Below are 18,103 nucleotides of genomic sequence, written 5' to 3' on the forward strand. Positions count from 1 at the left end.
GAAGTGATTGATAAATCACTAGTTATCTGGCTTACATTTGTTTAGAAGATGACTCTAATAGCCTGGGGGCTCATACTCTCTGGCAAGAGCAGAAGAGAGTGAGGGAAGATGGAGGGAGGCATTGGGGAATCCCTTTGCAAATTTGTGTTTATCCCCCTAACATCTCCCTTAGGGATCTCTGACTTCCCTTTGCAACTCCATCTCAACACAGTGACTGTCATCTAATGCGTTCCAAGTAATGATTGGTGAGAGCCATCGTATTACAGAATTTCAGAAGTAAAATGGACTCCATGGCATTCAAATGGACAGGATCTCTCACCATGTGGAGAACGCTAGACATCTGGCAGCATAAGGGCCAATTTCTTGTCCCAAGTGCCAATGACATGCTTGGTGAGGCTCACTTGAAGGCCATCTCTTTAGATGAGAAGTCAGAGCCAGGAGACAGTGACTTGCTCAAGGTCACACAGTTGGTCAGAGACAGCTAGAACTAGACGCCACGTGTCCAGGTCTGCACTATTCCCATCAATCCATAGTCTGGTTCAAAGACCAAGAAGTCTTTAATACAAAACAAAATTATCTCTAATGGGAGAATATTTGGAACCTTGATTTTAAAAAGGCAGAAGAAATATTTTGCTAGAAGAAATATTTTGTGCAATTCATATGAAATTGCAGTGATCAAGCTGGCTACCTTCTCTGGTCTTCATAAATTCAGCCCTGAGTGGAGGGAGACCAGAGTAAGTGTATATGTTGTAATTCTATCTTTTGTCACCTCAAATCTTCTATGACATGAGATGGAGAAGAAGAAAAGAATAAAGGAAAACAGAAAGAAGCAATATCTAGAATAAATTCTGGTTATGTAGCTTCAAAATAAAAATTTATTACAACAGTTGTAAATGTAATTTTTCAGACGCAGTGTCATCTAATGCCACTACATAAAAGCTCTTCTTTCTACATTTCCTTTTTTAGAACTAAAAATTTTTTGAAAAATAAATTTCTAAGCCAATTCAAAGGATACCAATTCAAAGTCACCTAATGCCTTTTCCCCACCTACTTTGTTTTGTTTAAAAAATATAGTTAACATGCTCTGTAATTTTTAGAAGTCAAAGTGCATGGTGTTTGAATGCTTTATCTATTCACAGTTATCTCTGGTTACCTTGGTGGTTGAAAGACCAAAGCCGATGAGAAGTAACTCAATCTAATGTCTTAGTAAAAAAAAAAAAAAAAAGCCAGATTGTATGCAGAGTCTTGTGCTCTGTTCTAGGCAACTGGGACAGGACACGGCCAGGCAGAGAACACTCTGGGGATGGCTGTGTAAATGGTCGGGGGTAGAAAGCCATCCAAATACTTGGAGGAACAGGGAATGTTTAGCCTTGATACATGAAGCCACCAGGTGGAAGAAGATAAGTGGCCTCACTTTTTAAAAAGCACTGGAGTGGCTGAAAAGTATTTTTAATTACAGAAATCTTCAAACAGACAAAAAATAGAATAATAGAAGAAACCTCCATGAAACCATCCCTGAGCCACACCATTATCAGTACTCAGCCAGTCTCAGTTCACTGCTACCCCCACCCTCTCCATCTCGATTATTTTGAAGCCAATCTCAGAGAGCATATCATTTCATCCTCGAACACTTCAGTACGTATTTTGCAGAGAATTAGAAAAAAAATTTGTGAGTGGAACCAGAGTCACTGGGTAGAAACGGAACAGATTTCAATTAAGTATGAGAAATAATTCTAACAGACCTGTCAATCATTGAGTGGATTGCTCTGGGAAGTAGTGAGTTTATCATTAAGGAGATATTCAAGTCAAGCCTGGATAAGCCACTTGTCCTCGGTGTAATAGAGGAATTCAATCACTGGACAGATGATTGGATTTAATCAGTGGTTCTCATGTTTTTTCCCCATAGAGAAACATATGACAGGTGACACGGAACTGCTCTGCACTCATATATGGTTTCCTGTAGGCCATGGCAAATCCATAGATTTCTCCCCGCCCCCCCACCCCCTCCCCTGCAAGAAAACACATTAAAATGCAAGTAAGAGTTGTTACCAGGGAGATAGCTTGGTTGCTTTAATTTATTAGATATGAAAAGCAAATCCTTCACAAATCCTGATATTTTGAACAGAAACAAATTATGGGGACCCTTGATATTCACTGGGTCCACAGATCTGAGAGTGAGAACCAGTGGAGCAGTTGACCATTAAGGTCTATTCTAACTATGAGAAGTTTGGATTCTATGAGTAGAGCATATCCAATTTCTAGTCTACACAGGAGTTACTCACATGGAAAAGTTGGAGATGAAGGCTCCTTTGGGAATCTGAACATCAAACACGACATTCTGAGGCTCTGGGGAGTTGTTCACCACTTTGGTCTGTATGACAGTGTTGGCCATACGAGAAGTAATAGTGGACTGGACTTTATAGCTATAAAGAGTTACTTGATCAGCCTCTTCCTGTAATTGGCAAGAAAGCATAGGGGTACTCAGAGCAAAATTACATAGAACTTCACCACGTATTTGATGGTAAGAGCACCACATTTTATTATGAACAATTTTCAGGTATTGGTAAGCATATAACTCAGGTAGTATTAAGCATTCTCCTAACTTGGAATCCCCCCGCCAGGCAGAAGCCCGCCTTTGTTTTGAGATAGCTCGCGATGCCTTTCAGCTCTGTGAGTCTATTCATAATGACGTTTAAAATGCGAATACAGAAAATGGTTGTGCGATGCAAGATTGGATTGAGAAAGTTCAAGAAATAACTTCAAAGGCAGGACCCTAGCAAGGGAAAGGATAAGGATGGCGGGGTTTTAGGAGACCCTGGCTGTATCTTCAGAGGGAGGTGCAAACAAGGGTAGAGTGGGGTGGAAGTACACTTGTGGTCCCCATATTGCTATCTGCCTTCTTCCATCTTTTTTTTTTTTTTTTTTACGATTTTATTTATTTATTTGAGAGAGAGAATGAGAGAGACAAGGCACAAGCAGGGGGAGCCACCGAGGAAGAGGGAGAAGCAGACTCTCCCCTGAGCAGGGAGCATGATGCAGAGCTCCGTCCCAGGATCCTGGGATCATGACCTGAGCCAAAGGCAGATGCTGAACCAAGTGAGCCAGCCAGGCGCCTTGCCTTCTTCCATCTTATCTGTTATGGTGCCATCTTCTCGTCCTTTTCTCCTTCCAATTAGAACAAAATATGACACACTGATGGGCGTGAGCAACAATTGGAATATGAAGAAAAAGTATCTTGTCGATGCCATGATTGGTCCAGTGCTCTGGACCTCCTTTGCTACTCCTTGTCTATTCATTTAAGGCAGCTCCGGTGTAACAAATTGCAGTCTACCACTTTGCTGAAAAGCTCATGTCTTTCAGGAGATGCCTGAGAACCGCAAGCTCCTTCAGGGTTAGGGCAGTTAGGTGACCCATTAGGTTTTGCTTTCTTCTCCAAAAGGATTTGCTTATTTCGATAGTAGGTGTCATCCCCAAAACTTTGTCAGGCAAGATTAAGCCTTTCAACTCCGTAACAGCCAGCTCACCTCAAACTAAGACAGAAATCCAGGCTGAGTTACTTTTCCTTCTTACCCATTAAGTGTATGCTTCTCACAGTTTCTGTCAGTTCAGAGCAGGAAGCCAATGGAAACCATTTCCTTTTTTTTTTTTTTTTTAAAGATTTTATTTATTTATTTGAGACAGAGAGAATGAGAGAGAGAGAGCACATGAGAGAGGGGAGGGTCAGAGGGAGAAGCAGGCTCCCTGCCGAGCAGGGAGCCCGATGTGGGACTCGATCCAGGGACTCCAGGATCATGACCTGAGCCGAAGGCAGTCGCCCAACCAACTGAGCCACCCAGGCGCCCCGAAACCATTTCCTTTTGATGTTTTCTCGCCACAGGAAGGACTTTTGAACATCTCAGGAAATCAGACCATTTCATGTTTGGGAACTTCTTTCCCACACTGTCTTTTTCCTTCCTCCAAATCCGTTAGGTGTCATAGTTTAAATTAAAACGGCTAAATTGGAATGAATATGTATGCTTGGGTGAAACTAGGTTTTTCGCAAAACTTAAGAGAATAGAGAGAAAGGACTTTTTCAGCTCCTGGTGACATCTCACCTGGTGACATCTCTCCTACATATATCCTATACTCTTTCATGCTGAATTTTAGACATACTTCCAAACAGAATTAGGCAAGAGGGTATTTCGAAAGTCAGGTAAATGCTCTCAGGGCTAGAGACAAAGAGGAAACCGCATTGATCTCCTGATAATAGGTAACAGGAAAATCATTCGGTCATCAATTTTTAACAAAACCAAAGTAAACTCACCATCGTTTCTCCAGATTCTCCAGAAACGCTTCTCTGTGAAAGGAAGATAGATAATCATTCTTCCAAAAGTGGGTTACTTATTACCTAGAGGACAAAAACTGCTTTCTCCCAGTCAAAAAAAAAAATTTTTCCCTCCTTCAATACTGAGTTACAATTCATTCATTGGAGCAGATATAAATGTCAAATATTCTAGAATACTATTTTCCCACTGGTGTTTTTCTTTGAACACATTTCTCAGCCACTTTGCAAACACACCATTCTTTGATATAATGCTAGAACATGTACTTTTAAATGAAAATATTCAACGGAACTCATGCTGAGTGGCCCATCTCCCCTTTATCCCGTTTGAGTTATTTTCTTATTTAGCTGAATGGTAATCTGGATGCCCCAGGCTACCACGGGGCTCTGGACATGACATTTGCAAGATCTGTAGTGCTTTCATCCCCCAGGCCCCACTCATCCTTCAGATCTCAGCTGAGGGAAATTTTCTCAGTCAAGCTCTCTCATGCCCACCCCCAAACTAGGTAAGCTTCTCTTACTAAGTTTTCATGGCAGCTAAGCTCTTCCTCCCAAGCAAGACGGTGGGAGTGCTGTCTGTTTCTTCCACTGGACTCAGCTACATGAGGCTCGGGATTTCGAGGCATTTCTTCTTTGGGGTGACCCTGGAGCCAGGCATAGTGACTGGCGTGTGGAAAATCCTGCACTTTCACTGTTATGCTAGAGAATTATCCACATGAAGGACTGTCCTCTAGGCATGGAAAGCTGAATTGGGTTTAAAGCTGAACTGGGTTTAACGATGGGTGAACATCTAATGTCTGTGGGACTTTAACAGAATAAGTCAGGTATTGGATATAAGGCTAGCTAGCCTGATTTGGAGTGAACTGGGGTTTTAGGGAGTGTTATATGACCTTTTGAGTCCAACAGTTGACTTTTTTTCAACTTTTTGAATGCAATTCTCAATGATGAAGTTTTCTCTTTTGTGGCTAGATGACACGAGAACTTGCCCATTGGGTTTTTATATTATTGATCTACAAGAAACCTGGACTCCTAGGAAGTCCAAAATTCACACCCATACAAAATAAGTCATTGGTCAGCTTAGTGTTGCTTCCATAAACACCCCCTTTCTCAGCACGTGGGCTCCATGTGGGAGAAGCCACACCCTTCCTGGCCTCTTGGAGAACTCACCCCTATGAATTAGAGGATGCCTCCGCGCTATTGCGGGCGGCCTCCAGGATGCAGCCTGGGACCTGGCTGGTCCCTATGCTCTCTGAGCTTCTCCCCAAGGCAGCAGTGACCGCCCCGAGGAGGATGTGTTGCTCAGTGGGCGGCATCTGCCACCCCTGGGAGAGGCAATGCCCTCCTAAGAGGAAATCTTTCCTGATAAGGCAGTAAAATCATCGTACCATCTTAGAATTTGAAGAAAATCCATAGCCATCCATCCTTTAAGGAACTAAGGTGACCACTATGATAAAAAAGAAGCTCTGAGATAATCTAGCAAAAAGCACCTTAATCCTTCCCCTCCCTCATCAATCATGATCTCTTTCACTAATTTCCCCTTCGAGACTAAGGCTTACTGTACCTGATACCTCCGGTTCTCCGGCACAAACTGAAATTTGCCTGGGGCCAGTTCAACAAGATCTTCGTATTCTGCAAACTTAAAAAAAATTTAGGATATTTATTTCTATTAATAAAAAAGATCCAGAGCAAAGGAAGCAGATGGGGACAGGCATAAAGGCATTCATCCTGTTTTTCTATCTTGTTTCCTATACCTTTGGGAAATCACTTTTTTTTTTTTAATACAATTACTTCTTTAATGTGTTTATATTTGCTAGCTATGTCTCAGAGGTGAATCCATGGAAGCTATTCTCTTCAAATTTGTTGGATGAAGCAATGCATTTTTTAGTTTGCTGGAAGATGATGGGGCATACAGGTCGGGGTCACTGTAACCCAATGATCAGGTAGGTACCTGGGGAGCTATTGGGTAAACATTGGCATCAGCAAGTGTGTGAGTGGATAAATGTGCCCATACGTCTCCTCCAATTAAAAATGTTGGGAAAAAAATGTCAATAGGAAAGGAATACCAGTAAGAAGTGACTGAGCAAGCACAAACATGTTTGGATGTCTTGGCTTCGATCCCCAGCTCTGTTAATCAGATTTCCAACACACTTTGGCGGTTCTTAAGGTGTTGGAAAATAAGATCGTTTTTTAAGCAGACAGAGTGATTTTTTTTCTTTCCTGCAAATATGCAATCCTGTTCTTTGGCATTTCTGTGGGTAATCCACTCTGCAAGTATTACAAAGCTTCTGCATCTCCTAGGATATTCCCATAACACACATTCCTTTTGACTCAGTCCAAGACTTAACTTTCCTTATGTTGGGGATGGCCAAGGATCCAAAGTGGAAACGTTGAGCTCCCTGGAAATAATCCCTGCACTCTGCCAGCCCACTTGCCATCTCCCCCACTTAACAGCAATATTTAAACTGCCCTCGTGACAGGACTCATTGTTCACGTAGGTAGGAAAGACAATGGTGCTTTGATAATGACTTTTCTTACACTCTTAGTGCAAGAGTGATAATGATGTGTCATCCTCATCACAGCTAATAATTATTAAGTGCTTCCTAGTGCTTGCATTGTGCTCAGTAGTTTACATATGTCATTTAATTCCCCTAACCCCCTTTGGGTTAGATCAATTATCCCCATTGTTTAGATAAGGAGTAGGCAGCTGTGTTCCATAAATGTTGCTCTGTGGGGCCGGTCCACTGAATTTGACCGAACTCTCATGCAAATCCCATTAACGCTTTAAGAGGTAAATACACGTTCCAGTAATTAGAACAGTGAACACTCCTGCTCACAAGAATTTTATCATAAATTTCCTTTCGCCACAGAGCACAGTCCTTGAATAGCAATAGCCACAGGCTATTTACTGAGCCTGTGTATAGGCCCACAGCAAGGACTTTTCTGGGAGTACTTACTTCTGGAAGTCCATTGGTGGGGATTTCGAAGCCTTGTGTTTCAGAAACAAAGACGCAGATGAGAAAGCACGTGAGTCGATTCATTTTGCGGGCTGGCTTTGCCAAGCTCTCCGTGCAGGGTCCCGGGAGAATGCCACTCCTCGCTGAACCCAGTTCAAAGGAACAGCAGAAGAGTTCGTGTTTTAAAAGAAGAAAAAAAAAGAAGAAGAAAGCTCTCAAACTTTGTTCAAAAACAGGACAAATATTTGTTCTGGAGTTCAAACTTGAGCTGTGGGGGTGGATCGGACACCCAGAGGTTATTCAAACAGCAGAGCCCGGGGTAGTCACTGGGCTGTGAGGATAAATCAGGGTCAGGAGGATGTGCTTTCTTTGGCTTTGCTGATTTCTGTTCATCTCAGAATCAGAGACCTAAGATCAGCCTCATCCTCTTTGAAGGACCAGGTGGGAAACTAGATGGGGAAATAGAGTCTGAGAGAAAAGGGCGAAAGTGTAAAGCTTCTGGAAATGAAATCCCTTTGTTTAAATGAAAGCAGGAGAAGTTTAGCAAAAGTGGAAAAAGAAACACAATGGTGTTCTGAGCAAAGCATTCACTGCTAGTGTTTTTCCCTCTCTCTTTGCGAACTAAGTACCTAGTGCAGTAAAGAACTGGGCATGCAGCTGGGCCAGATACAAAGACACGCTGAAGAGTGTGGGGCCGTTTCACGAGTGTCTTTGACTAAGAGAGCAGTGTCTGTCCCTGATGCTGCCCCTGATCAGCCTCGCTCAGGTCAGTGGAGAATCGATCTCCTCTGTTCCAGAATCCGAGAAAACCCAGCCTGGAAGCCCTGCGCAGTTTGTGTCCCATGTGTGGTCTGGATGTAATAATAATGTTAACTAAGATGTATTGAGCCTCCTGGTGTCAAGTACCTTCACTTGTATTATCTTTAACTCTTTTATTTTTTTTAAAAAGATTTATTTATTTATTTGACAGAGAGAGACACAGCGAGAGAGGGAACACAAGCAGGGGGAGTGGGAGAGGGAGAAGCAGGCTTCCCGCCGAGCAGGTAGCCTGACGCGGGGCTCGATCCCAGGACCCCGGGATCATGACCTGAGCCAAAGGCAGACACCTAATGACTGAGCCACCCAGGCGCCCCTAACTCTTTTATTTTTTAATCTACAAAAGAACCATGGGAGGTATGCACTCTATTTGTCCTCCTTTATAATTGAAGAAAGTAAGGCTAAGTCGTTTATTCTACCTCAAGGTTAGTAAGTGAAGACGCAGATCCAGCAAGTCTGGCCTGACCCCAAAGCCTTCGCTGCTCATGACCCCATAGGCTTAGGAGGGGCAACCTGCCATTCATCACTGGGATCCAGGGTTCCAGGTGTGAATCTAAGCTAGAATTCACCTGTAATTCCCCACCTGGGTGGCAGGTCTATTTAGTGGGTCTTTTTCTTGAACCTCTATTGCAGACATCTGCTTGAACATGGATCATGCTCTGGATCCCAGTTTGGTCAGCAGGGGACCTGTGCCCTCACTTTATTTCTGGCTTTCCTTCTCAGAATGGAACGCATGGCTTCCTGCCTAATGTTCTGTGATCTAGCTCCTGGCCATGCACCTGCTTGCTGGAAAGGACCACTCTCTAAACGTCCACTCCCATGGGGAACTCACACCCATATAGCCATAGGAAGTCTGCTGTGGTCCCTGAAACATGATGCTCTAGGGCTCTTTTCAGCGGCTCCCATTCTGACCACAACGAGCAGCTTCCCTTGAGCCTCCAAGACCCACTGTGAGAGTTACATTGAACCCGGGCCGTTGTCTGAGACAGCCTTTGGATTTTGTTTAAAGGGAAATGGTTTAAAAGATTTCAGAAACAATGCAAGTGAAAAAAAAGAAAGTAAAAAATAATACCAAAAAGGTAAACTTATAAATTGAAATGTGTACGATGGTACTTAAAAACTTATAATTTTATTTATAATACCCAAGCACATGCCAAAAATAATTCAAAGTGTAGGGGCAAGTAGAATATAAAATGCACACAGATAAAATTTATCTGTAAGATTAGGAAGGGTTACTGACAATTTTTTTTTTTTTAAGTTTCAACCCTATGCTGTCTCCATGAGACACTTTATCTCGGCGAGATAAAAATAGACTAAAAGTTGATATCATGTTAAAAATCTTTATTTCAGAGACTTGAAAACAGGTGTTACAAAGATGGTATCAGGTTAAAATAAATGTCATGGCAAATAGTAACAAAAAGAAAGTCAGAAGAAAGTTAAATCTAAGAGTAGAAATAAAAAATTTGGAGAAAAATGATAAAATAGATTTTTAAATTAGAAGACATTGATCCAGCTATCCAATTAATAAATGCAGAATATATGAGAATAAATTAAAAATTTATTTTTAAGATAATTTTTAAAAACTTTAAATTTTAAATTAAAAAATTTAATTTAAAATTTAAATTTTAAGTTAAATTTTAAATTAATTTAATTTAAAAATTTGAACTTCAAATTTAAATTGAATTTAAAATTGAATTTAAAAATAAAATTAAATTTAAAATAAAAATAAATTTAAAAAGTGAGATGTACAATAGTAACATGAATTGACCAGTGTGTCAAATTTATAAGACATCTTACATGAAATGTAAAATATTTAAAATAATCCATAATATAGAGGTAAACAGACCAAAAAATGGAGAGAGAAATAGAAAAAGGTGCATAAAAAATTCATTGAGCCTGACAATTTTTTTGGAACTTCATAGGATGTACAATATCTGAACAATATGCAGAAAGTGACACTCTGGTTTTTAATTCATTTAATGAGGTGGATTCTGTTTTTATCCACAAATCTGAAGTACACACTTAAAAAATTTTAGGACCGATTTACCTTTTTTTTTTTTAAACATTTAATTTATTTATTTGAGAGAGAGCGAGAGCAAGCATGAGGTAGAGAGACAGAAGCAGACTCCCTGATGAGCAGAGAGAGCCCAATGCGGGACTCGATCCCAGGACCCTGAGATCACGACCTGAGCTAAAGGCAGATGCTTAACCGACTGAGCCACCCAGGTGCTCTGGGGCCAATTTACCTTATTAAAAACAGTAGATATTATCCTGGACAACATTTTTGTACCAAGAAAGAATAATCCACAATAGTGGAAAGTGGATTAACCTAGGAAATTGAGGCTGATATTACACAAGAAAATTTATCCAATTAAAACTTCAGCAACAAAAATACTAAATTTTTTCACTATTTCAATAGCTATTAAGAAGCCATTCAGTAAATTCCACAATCTGTTTCAGATGAAAGTGCTTAAAATATTAGTCTCAGGAGGCAATTTTTTTTAACTTGATGGGAAGTGTGTGTGTGTGTATGTGTATACATGTATATAAAACCAAGAGTCAAGTCGGAAAAAATTAAGAAACACATGTAGAAAAGTCACTTCTCTTAAAAAGAGAAACCAAGATATTAGTTTTTGTCAAGGGTGAGAGTCCTAATCTAGAAAATTTGAGAGTCTCATAAAAAAAATTACTAGAAGTAGCCAAATTATTTAGCCAAACAACAAGGTACAAGGTGAACCCACAAAATCAGTTACATTTCTCTTTATTAGTGGTTGCACCAGAAATAGAACAAAAGAAGTCCTTTTTTACCAATTGTTTCAAAAGCACATAGGAATTTAAGTCAGGACAGAGATTTATAACAAGAAACATCTTAAACTCTGGTAAAAAGAAGGAAGCCATGAATAAATGGAGCACTGTATTCTTAAAAATACTAATTGTTGGGCGCCTGGGTGGCTCAGATGGTTAAGCGTCTGCCTTCGGCTCAGGTCATGATCCCGGGGTCCTGGGATTGAGTCCCACATCTGGCTCCTTGCTATATAGAAACCTATAGCAACAAAACAATAGGGAATGAATTCAGTCCTTAATAAATGCTCCTGGGACAATTAGATAATGGTATGAAAAGGAATTAACTTTAATCTATAGCTCATATCATATATAACAAAAATTTAAATGGTTTGAAGAATTTCATGCCAAAAAGAATAATGAAAACTGGGTAGGCTACTATGTGCTGGGTCTTCTTTTAGGCACTTAGAAAAGAAAACAATAGAATGAGTAAAATATACATGATAAGCAAAACTAGTTAAGATTTACTAGGACTGGGCGCCTGGGTGGCTCAGTCAGTTAAGCGTCTGCCTTCGGCTCAGGGAGCAGGGAGCCCAATGTGGGGCTGGGTCCCAGGACCCTGAGATCACGACCTGAGCTGAAGGCAGACGCTTAATGACTGAGCCACCCAGGCGCCCCATAAATAAATAAAATCTTAAAATCTTAAAAAAAAAAAAAAAGATTTACTAGGACTGGTGAAAGCAGCAATCTCCTTACTCCTCCTTTATAGGTGAAATCACGGAGGCTCAGAGAGGTTAAGTAACTGGGTCTAGATGGTTGGCAGGATCTGAACATAGACCTGCGGCTGGCAAGCCTGCATTCTGCCCATCACCTGCCAAGGGGATGGCCTGGGGGAGCCTGGGTGGCTCAGTCGGTTGAGCGTCAGACTCTTGATTTCAGCTGGCCTCATGATCTGGGGGTGGAGGGGGGTTGGAGGAGTTGAGGGGTGTCATGGGATCAAGCCCTGAGGCAGGTTCCCTGCTCAGCGGGAGTCTGTTTCTCTCCCTGCCCCACCCCCCCAAACCTCACACGCGGGCACATGCAACTCTCTCTCAAATAAATAAATAATAAATAAATCTTAAAAAAAAAAAAAAAGATGATGGTCTGGCTCCTACCCACACTGGGGGACGTGGATGAGCAGAGAGATGACATATAATGAAATGCAGACATTATATTACACAGGTAAAAAAAATGCTCATATGGAATGAAAGCAGTTTTAATTTACTATCAAACATGTACCTTAATCCTCCCATTATCCATGGGGACGAGTTCCAAGATCCCCAGTGGATGCTTGAAACTGTGGATAGTCTTGAACCCTATACACACTGTTTGATCTTATATATACGTTACCTACGATAAAGTTTAATTTATAAACTAGGCACAGGAAAAGATTAATAACAACAGTTGAGGGGTGTCATGGGATCATATAATAGAGACGATTATAACAATATAGTAAGAAAAGTTCCCTAAATGTGGTCTCTCTGTTCTCTCTCTCCAAATATCTTCTTGTCGGGCACTGACCCTTCTTGCAATGATGTGAGATGACAAAATGCCTACATGATGAGATGAAGGGGAGGTGATGTATGCGTCGGCGCGTAGCGCGGGGCTGCTGTTGACCCTCTGACACGCGTCAGAGGAGGGTCCTCTTCTTCTAGGTCATGGCTGGCCCCGAGGGAAGACTGAAACCAGGACACTGGAACTCTGGATAAGGGAGGGGGGACTAGTGAATTCCACCAAAAAATAATTAAGAGTCTTACAAACTGTACTGGAAGTTATTGAGAAACAGATGATCACAAATTGCTTGGCGGCCCAGTGAGTTGCTCCAGTCTCTCCCATGAGTAATATGGTAAAAGTATAAATGACAAACTATAAAACCATTGCCACATGCTCTCTGCTCGGGAAAGAAATTCCCAGGAAATAATTCAAAGGGAAAAATTGTATAGAAAACTTGATGCCACTGAAATATGGACAAGAAGCAAACTGACAAATAATGGGGGGATGGCTAAGAGAATGGTTCATTTGTTCATGAATGAGTTCATGTACCGTAAACACCAACGGAGACTTGATCAGTTGTGCTGGGTACTGAATACTAAAAGCGCATCACAGGGAGTTCTGATTTTCAAGTGGCTCAGCGTGGTGGTGCAGAAGGATGTGTGAAGGGCAGACAGCACTCAGCAACCTGTGATAAACTGGAGAAAGGATATGGATGCACGTTGCACAGAGGAGACATTACTTCCATTGGGTCTAGAAGGAAGGGCAGCGTTTGTCCAGGCTGACAGCGGGAGAATCCCACTTGGGAAGTGAGCTTAGAGTGTGCAGAGGCGGCTGGGCATTCAGAGCACTGGCCGCACCTCAGTCTGGCAGGAGATGGCCACGGGGACAGGTGCAGGAGAGCCTGACACACTGCGTCAAGGGACTCTCAACTTTGTGCTGTAGGCAGCGGGGATCCGGTGGAGGATTTGTAGAAGGACAGAGGCATGACGAAATCCACATTCTATAAAGATCACTTTGGGTGCAGCCAGGATGATGGAAACGAAAGACCAAACCCAGGGAGCTCCTGAGGAGGCTGACGGTGCCCACACAGTGGAGTGGCATGAGGGTCTAAACCAAAGCAACCGCAGTGGGGACCGACCAGAAGATGCTCCCATAAGATGCTATATATTTGTGTCAGTTGGCAAGTATGTGCTTTTGATATATAGAATTGTATGTGCCAGGGGCAGCGGGGTGGCTCAGTCAGTTAAGCATCCGACTGTTGATCTCAGTTCAGGTTGTGATCTCAGGGTTGTGGGATGGAGCCTCATGTCGGGCTCCATGCTGGGTGTGGAGCCTGCTTAAGGTTCTCTCTTTCCTTCTGCCCCTCCCACGCCCACTCTCTATCTCTCTCTCTCTCTCAAAAAAAAAGTATGTGCTGATTATTGCTGATTAATGTTTAACAGCACACAGATTAGTAAGGACTTACATTTATAGCTATAAAAAATGTGTAAGTTGGCAAACAGTCAAGAAATCTTGGTGACTAAAATGTCATGTGTAGGTGGAAGGTTTATGGACAATTCTTTCTTCTTTAGGTTAAGTGGTTAAGAGCATCGGGCTTTCGGGCGCCTGGGTGGTTCAGATGGTTAAGCATCTGCCTTCGGCTCAGGTCATGATCCCAGGGTCCTGGGATCGAGTCCTGCATTGGGCTCTCTGCTCCTTGGGAGCCTGCTTCTCCCTCTGCCTCTCTCTCTCTCTCTGTCTCTCATGAATAAATAAATAAAATCTTTAAAAAAAAAAAGAGCATTGGGCTTTGGAGTCTGTCTTCCTGTGCTCATAATTCTGGTTCTTTCACTTACTAGTTGTGAGACCTTAAGTGGCCCCCTAATTGGAGTCTTGTTAGTAAAATGAGAATGAGCTCCCACTGCTATGGACTGAATTAAATGCCCTCCAGATTCTTTTGTTGAAGCCCTAACCCCTCTCCCGACCCCCCATGTGGCTGTATTTGGAGATGGGGCCTGTAAGAAGATAATTAAGTTTAACAAGGGTCATAAAGCTAGGGCCCTGATCCTACATGATTAGTGTCTTTCTAAGAAGAGACACCAAAGAGTTCTCTGCCTCCCTCTCTACCCCTCACTCCCTACCAGGTGAATACACTGTCCACAGTGAGAAGGTGACTATCTGCAAGGTTAGAGGGGACCACTCACCATGAGCCCAGTTGGCTGATTCAGTGTTGGTCCTAAACTTCCCAGCCTCCAAAACCGTGAGAAATAGATGTGTGTTGCTAAGCCACCCCCAGTATAATGCTTTACTATAGCAGCCCTAGCCGACCGAGGCACTCAGGTGAATTCTTACAGAGTTCTCGTGAGCGTTAAGTACAATAACGCATATGCAATACTGGGCATATACTAAATGCTCAATAAACAGTAGCTATAGTTATGAACTACTTTTATCATTAGAGTGTCGATTTCTATGTAAGGAAATTTAGGGCACACACACACACACAGATTTTAATACTTATGGAAACATTTTTATCCATAAATTTACCTCTCCTATTTTTCCAGATTTGGGACAGTGAATCTTAATTCTGCACCTACCAGCGCACCTTGTTGCCCACTGTAGATGGTAAATGATACTTGCTAAATGCTTTTGGAAGTTCTTCATAGACTATTTCAAGCTGCTGCCGCCTTTTGGCTTTTGTTTTTGTTTCTTCTGAACAGGTCAACTGTCATATACCTTAGATTTTATGCTTTGTTTATCATCAACTTTCCCTATCAGATTAGCACATAAAGCTGTTCCCACATTGCAGACTGATGCAGTGGAGAGATTTTATGTATTAGCCAATCCTGGGAGGATTTTATTTTCCTCGCCACAAAAGAGAAATTCGGCCTCTCTGGAGGAGAGGAACTCTGCAGTTCCAGCCCTGGGAAGAATTAGGTGATGGGGAAGCGTGTCTCAGCCCAGGGCCAGCTTCGGGGGGCCTCGATCTTCCTGCTACATTTAATGCCATCCCCACTCTAGCAAAACAGCAGATTGGAAGAAGGGATTTGACCAGGTGGCCTCTGTTACGTCTCTATATCCACTGGAAATTTTGATGGCAGGAATTTTAGAAGGAAAGCAAAGAAGTCTGTATTTGGGCACCTCTTGGGTTTCAAGCAGGGTTAAGAGAGGGGAAAAGCATTTCCAGCATGGGGGGAAAGGGGCAAGATGGCTACAGGCTCTGGTGATGGATCTTTGTTCTCAGGATGATCGAGTGGTGGCCTCCGTGGACACAGGATCCGAGAATGTGGGAGCCAGTGAGATTCACAGCTGGGGACCCACAGAGTTAAAAGTGGGGCCTCAAACTCCCCTGGCTTGAAAACGGGAATTTGGGGGACATTTATTCCAATGCCCAGGGAGTATAGATGCAGGTGACACATGGACGTCAGGTTTAAGTGGGGGCGGGAAGCCCCTTAAGGGACATTAGAGGGGGGTCACCAAGCCACGCTTTGTGGCTGCCACGTATCTACCAGAAGGGCCAACTCTGGGAAGGGGGCTTCTTCAGCCATCATTCATAGCATCCCATCACGGACTTTCTGAAGGGCCCTGGAGGGAGAGGTAAAAATTAAAAGTATAATTTTTAAACACACAAAACAATAGTACCGAATTGCTCAGTAATGTATACCCATGCAGGAAAACTACAAAAACATGCATCGGGATAATCCATACTAATGTTCAGTGATGGTTTCCCAGCAGAGGGAGAGAGAAAGGGAAGGAGGAGACGTTGGTAGTAGCCAGCTTTCTTTCTTAGAGAAAAGAACTTGAAGCAAATACGAAAAATATTTGGAAATGTTTATTGTTTCATATACATATATACTTACGTATGCATATTTTTAAATTGTGATAAAAACACGTAGCATAAATTTACCCCCTTAACCATTTTTTAAAAGATTTTATTTATTTGACAGAGAGAGAGAGAGAGCCCATATACTGTACTTTTCAAAATACTTTCACATTTTACCATTATGCTGTTTGACTCCCAAGAGCCTACCTCTTACTAGGTGTGTGACTCTCGCAGGTTTCCTCATCTGTAGAATGGGGATATAACATCTACGGGCTGGGGGGGGGGGGGCTGTGACGAAGAGTGACCGAGGAGCAGGTTAAGAAAATGGTGCCTGGCACAAAGCGAATGGCTACTCCAGGGACTGTGTCATCACTGTCATTGTTCTAGAAGGCAAAAGAAAACCAGCTGGGAGTGTGAGGTATAATCACAGGGCCTAGACCTGAGAGTTGTCTCCACTTTTCTGCCTAGGTTTTCCCTCGGCCTCGGGAATGGCACAGAGGTGTATGTTCTGGGAAAATGTACTTCTGGAGCAACGGAAGGGAGGAAGCCAACCCTCCCCTTCCTTGTGTAGGACAGGCTGACTGAGCTCTCAGCCAAGTGGATGCCTCAGCCCATTCCTCACGGGAAAATGCTGTCACAGCTTTGCATTCTCTGCTGAGATAATGCCTCTGAGTAACTGAGACCCCATGGCATGTTTTTCAGAAATAATTGTGATTTCCAACCTTATGGCCCTTTCCATTGATCATTTCATCTCCTGATTATAATCGGATATTCAGAATGACCTCAGCACAAGCCACACTTTGGGCAACCTGGGAACTCTTCTCTCTTTATGCCGATAGCTTCTGTCCTAATCCCAAGGTCTTGAGAAAAAAACACCATGTTTGATCTCTCTTGATGTTCGGAGGCACCATGGGTCCCTATCAGGGTAATGTGTATTCAGGTCACTGGGTCCTGAACCTGGGGCTTTCCCAGCCTGCCTCATGCCTGGGCCGCTGCGAGCTGTTCCTTAAGTTTTCCTGATTTGTAGGGGGGAAATCACTCCTGCAAATGCCACAAGAATATTGACTTGCATATCTGTGAAAATCAATAGGAAGTATAAAGAAGAAAGTGTCACTACATTATGATGTTTAAATCACATAATAACTCATGTAGTACTCAGTGAGAATTCTAAGGAATATCCATAAACTTGAGATTCATGACTCTGAATGTAAGTCATCATAGCTTAGCTAACAACATGGCAAATCCAGAACACATTCCTAAAACTCAGTTCGAGTTTCACCATTGTGAAAGAGTATATTTTTTAAAGTCCAAAGTCGAAAGTGAACTAACTTACAAATAGCCCTGTCTGACCCTTACTTGCTTGTTCATTGGTTCAGATGAGGCATAACGTGGAAAAAGTCTGCTTTTTACACATATTTGAAGTCTGATGCCTTCCTACTCAAAATGAAGTTAAGTCATTTTGTTTTAGGTTCTTCAAGGATTATTTATTTTATTTCTCTAGATGATATTCTATTATTGTTACATCTCTTTTTTTTTTCCCACACTGAATACAGGTGTGGGTTAGTGTAATTTGGGGCCAGAATAGAAAGAAGTTTTGCAAGAAACATGTTAGAAATTGGATAGAGGTACCACAAGCCAAAAATATGAAATTAGAGAGTATGAGGCTGATTTTGTCCTTGTTCTTGGGCCATGGAAACTTGGCTTTGCTGCTGAGTCATCTCAATTTTTGTGTTCCTTCAGAAGTTCACAGTCAAACCCACTGCCCAGGTAGAGACAGTGGGGCCGAGGGGTGTCCAGTGGCCAGCCGTTACACGTCAATTCAGTGTAGCAGCTTCCAGAATTCCTCCCAGGGCATCGGGGTGTTTCTGGTGGGGAAGGACCTCACTGGAAGCTGCTTTC

General features: G+C 42.3%; 1 protein-coding gene across 1 annotated transcript in view; it reads right to left on the reverse strand.

Moving 5' to 3' along the window:
- ITIH2 (inter-alpha-trypsin inhibitor heavy chain 2) overlaps window positions 1-7,517 on the reverse strand; it is a 33,765-nt gene extending 26,248 nt beyond the window's left edge. Inside the window, exons 1-4 of the mRNA XM_035021687.1 lie at window positions 7,276-7,517; window positions 5,883-5,957; window positions 4,304-4,336; window positions 2,283-2,452 (exon numbers count right to left, since the gene is read on the reverse strand). Of these exons, the coding sequence (XP_034877578.1) occupies window positions 2,283-2,452; window positions 4,304-4,336; window positions 5,883-5,957; window positions 7,276-7,359 (362 nt within the window). The 5' untranslated portion in view covers window positions 7,360-7,517. The remainder of the gene's footprint in view (window positions 1-2,282; window positions 2,453-4,303; window positions 4,337-5,882; window positions 5,958-7,275) is intronic.
- Window positions 7,518-18,103: the final 10,586 nt, after the last annotated feature.

This window comes from Mirounga leonina, unplaced genomic scaffold, assembly GCF_011800145.1.
Source record: "Mirounga leonina isolate KUSES-001 unplaced genomic scaffold, KU_Mleo_1.0 Mir_175, whole genome shotgun sequence".
Lineage (NCBI taxonomy): Eukaryota > Metazoa > Chordata > Mammalia > Carnivora > Phocidae > Mirounga > Mirounga leonina.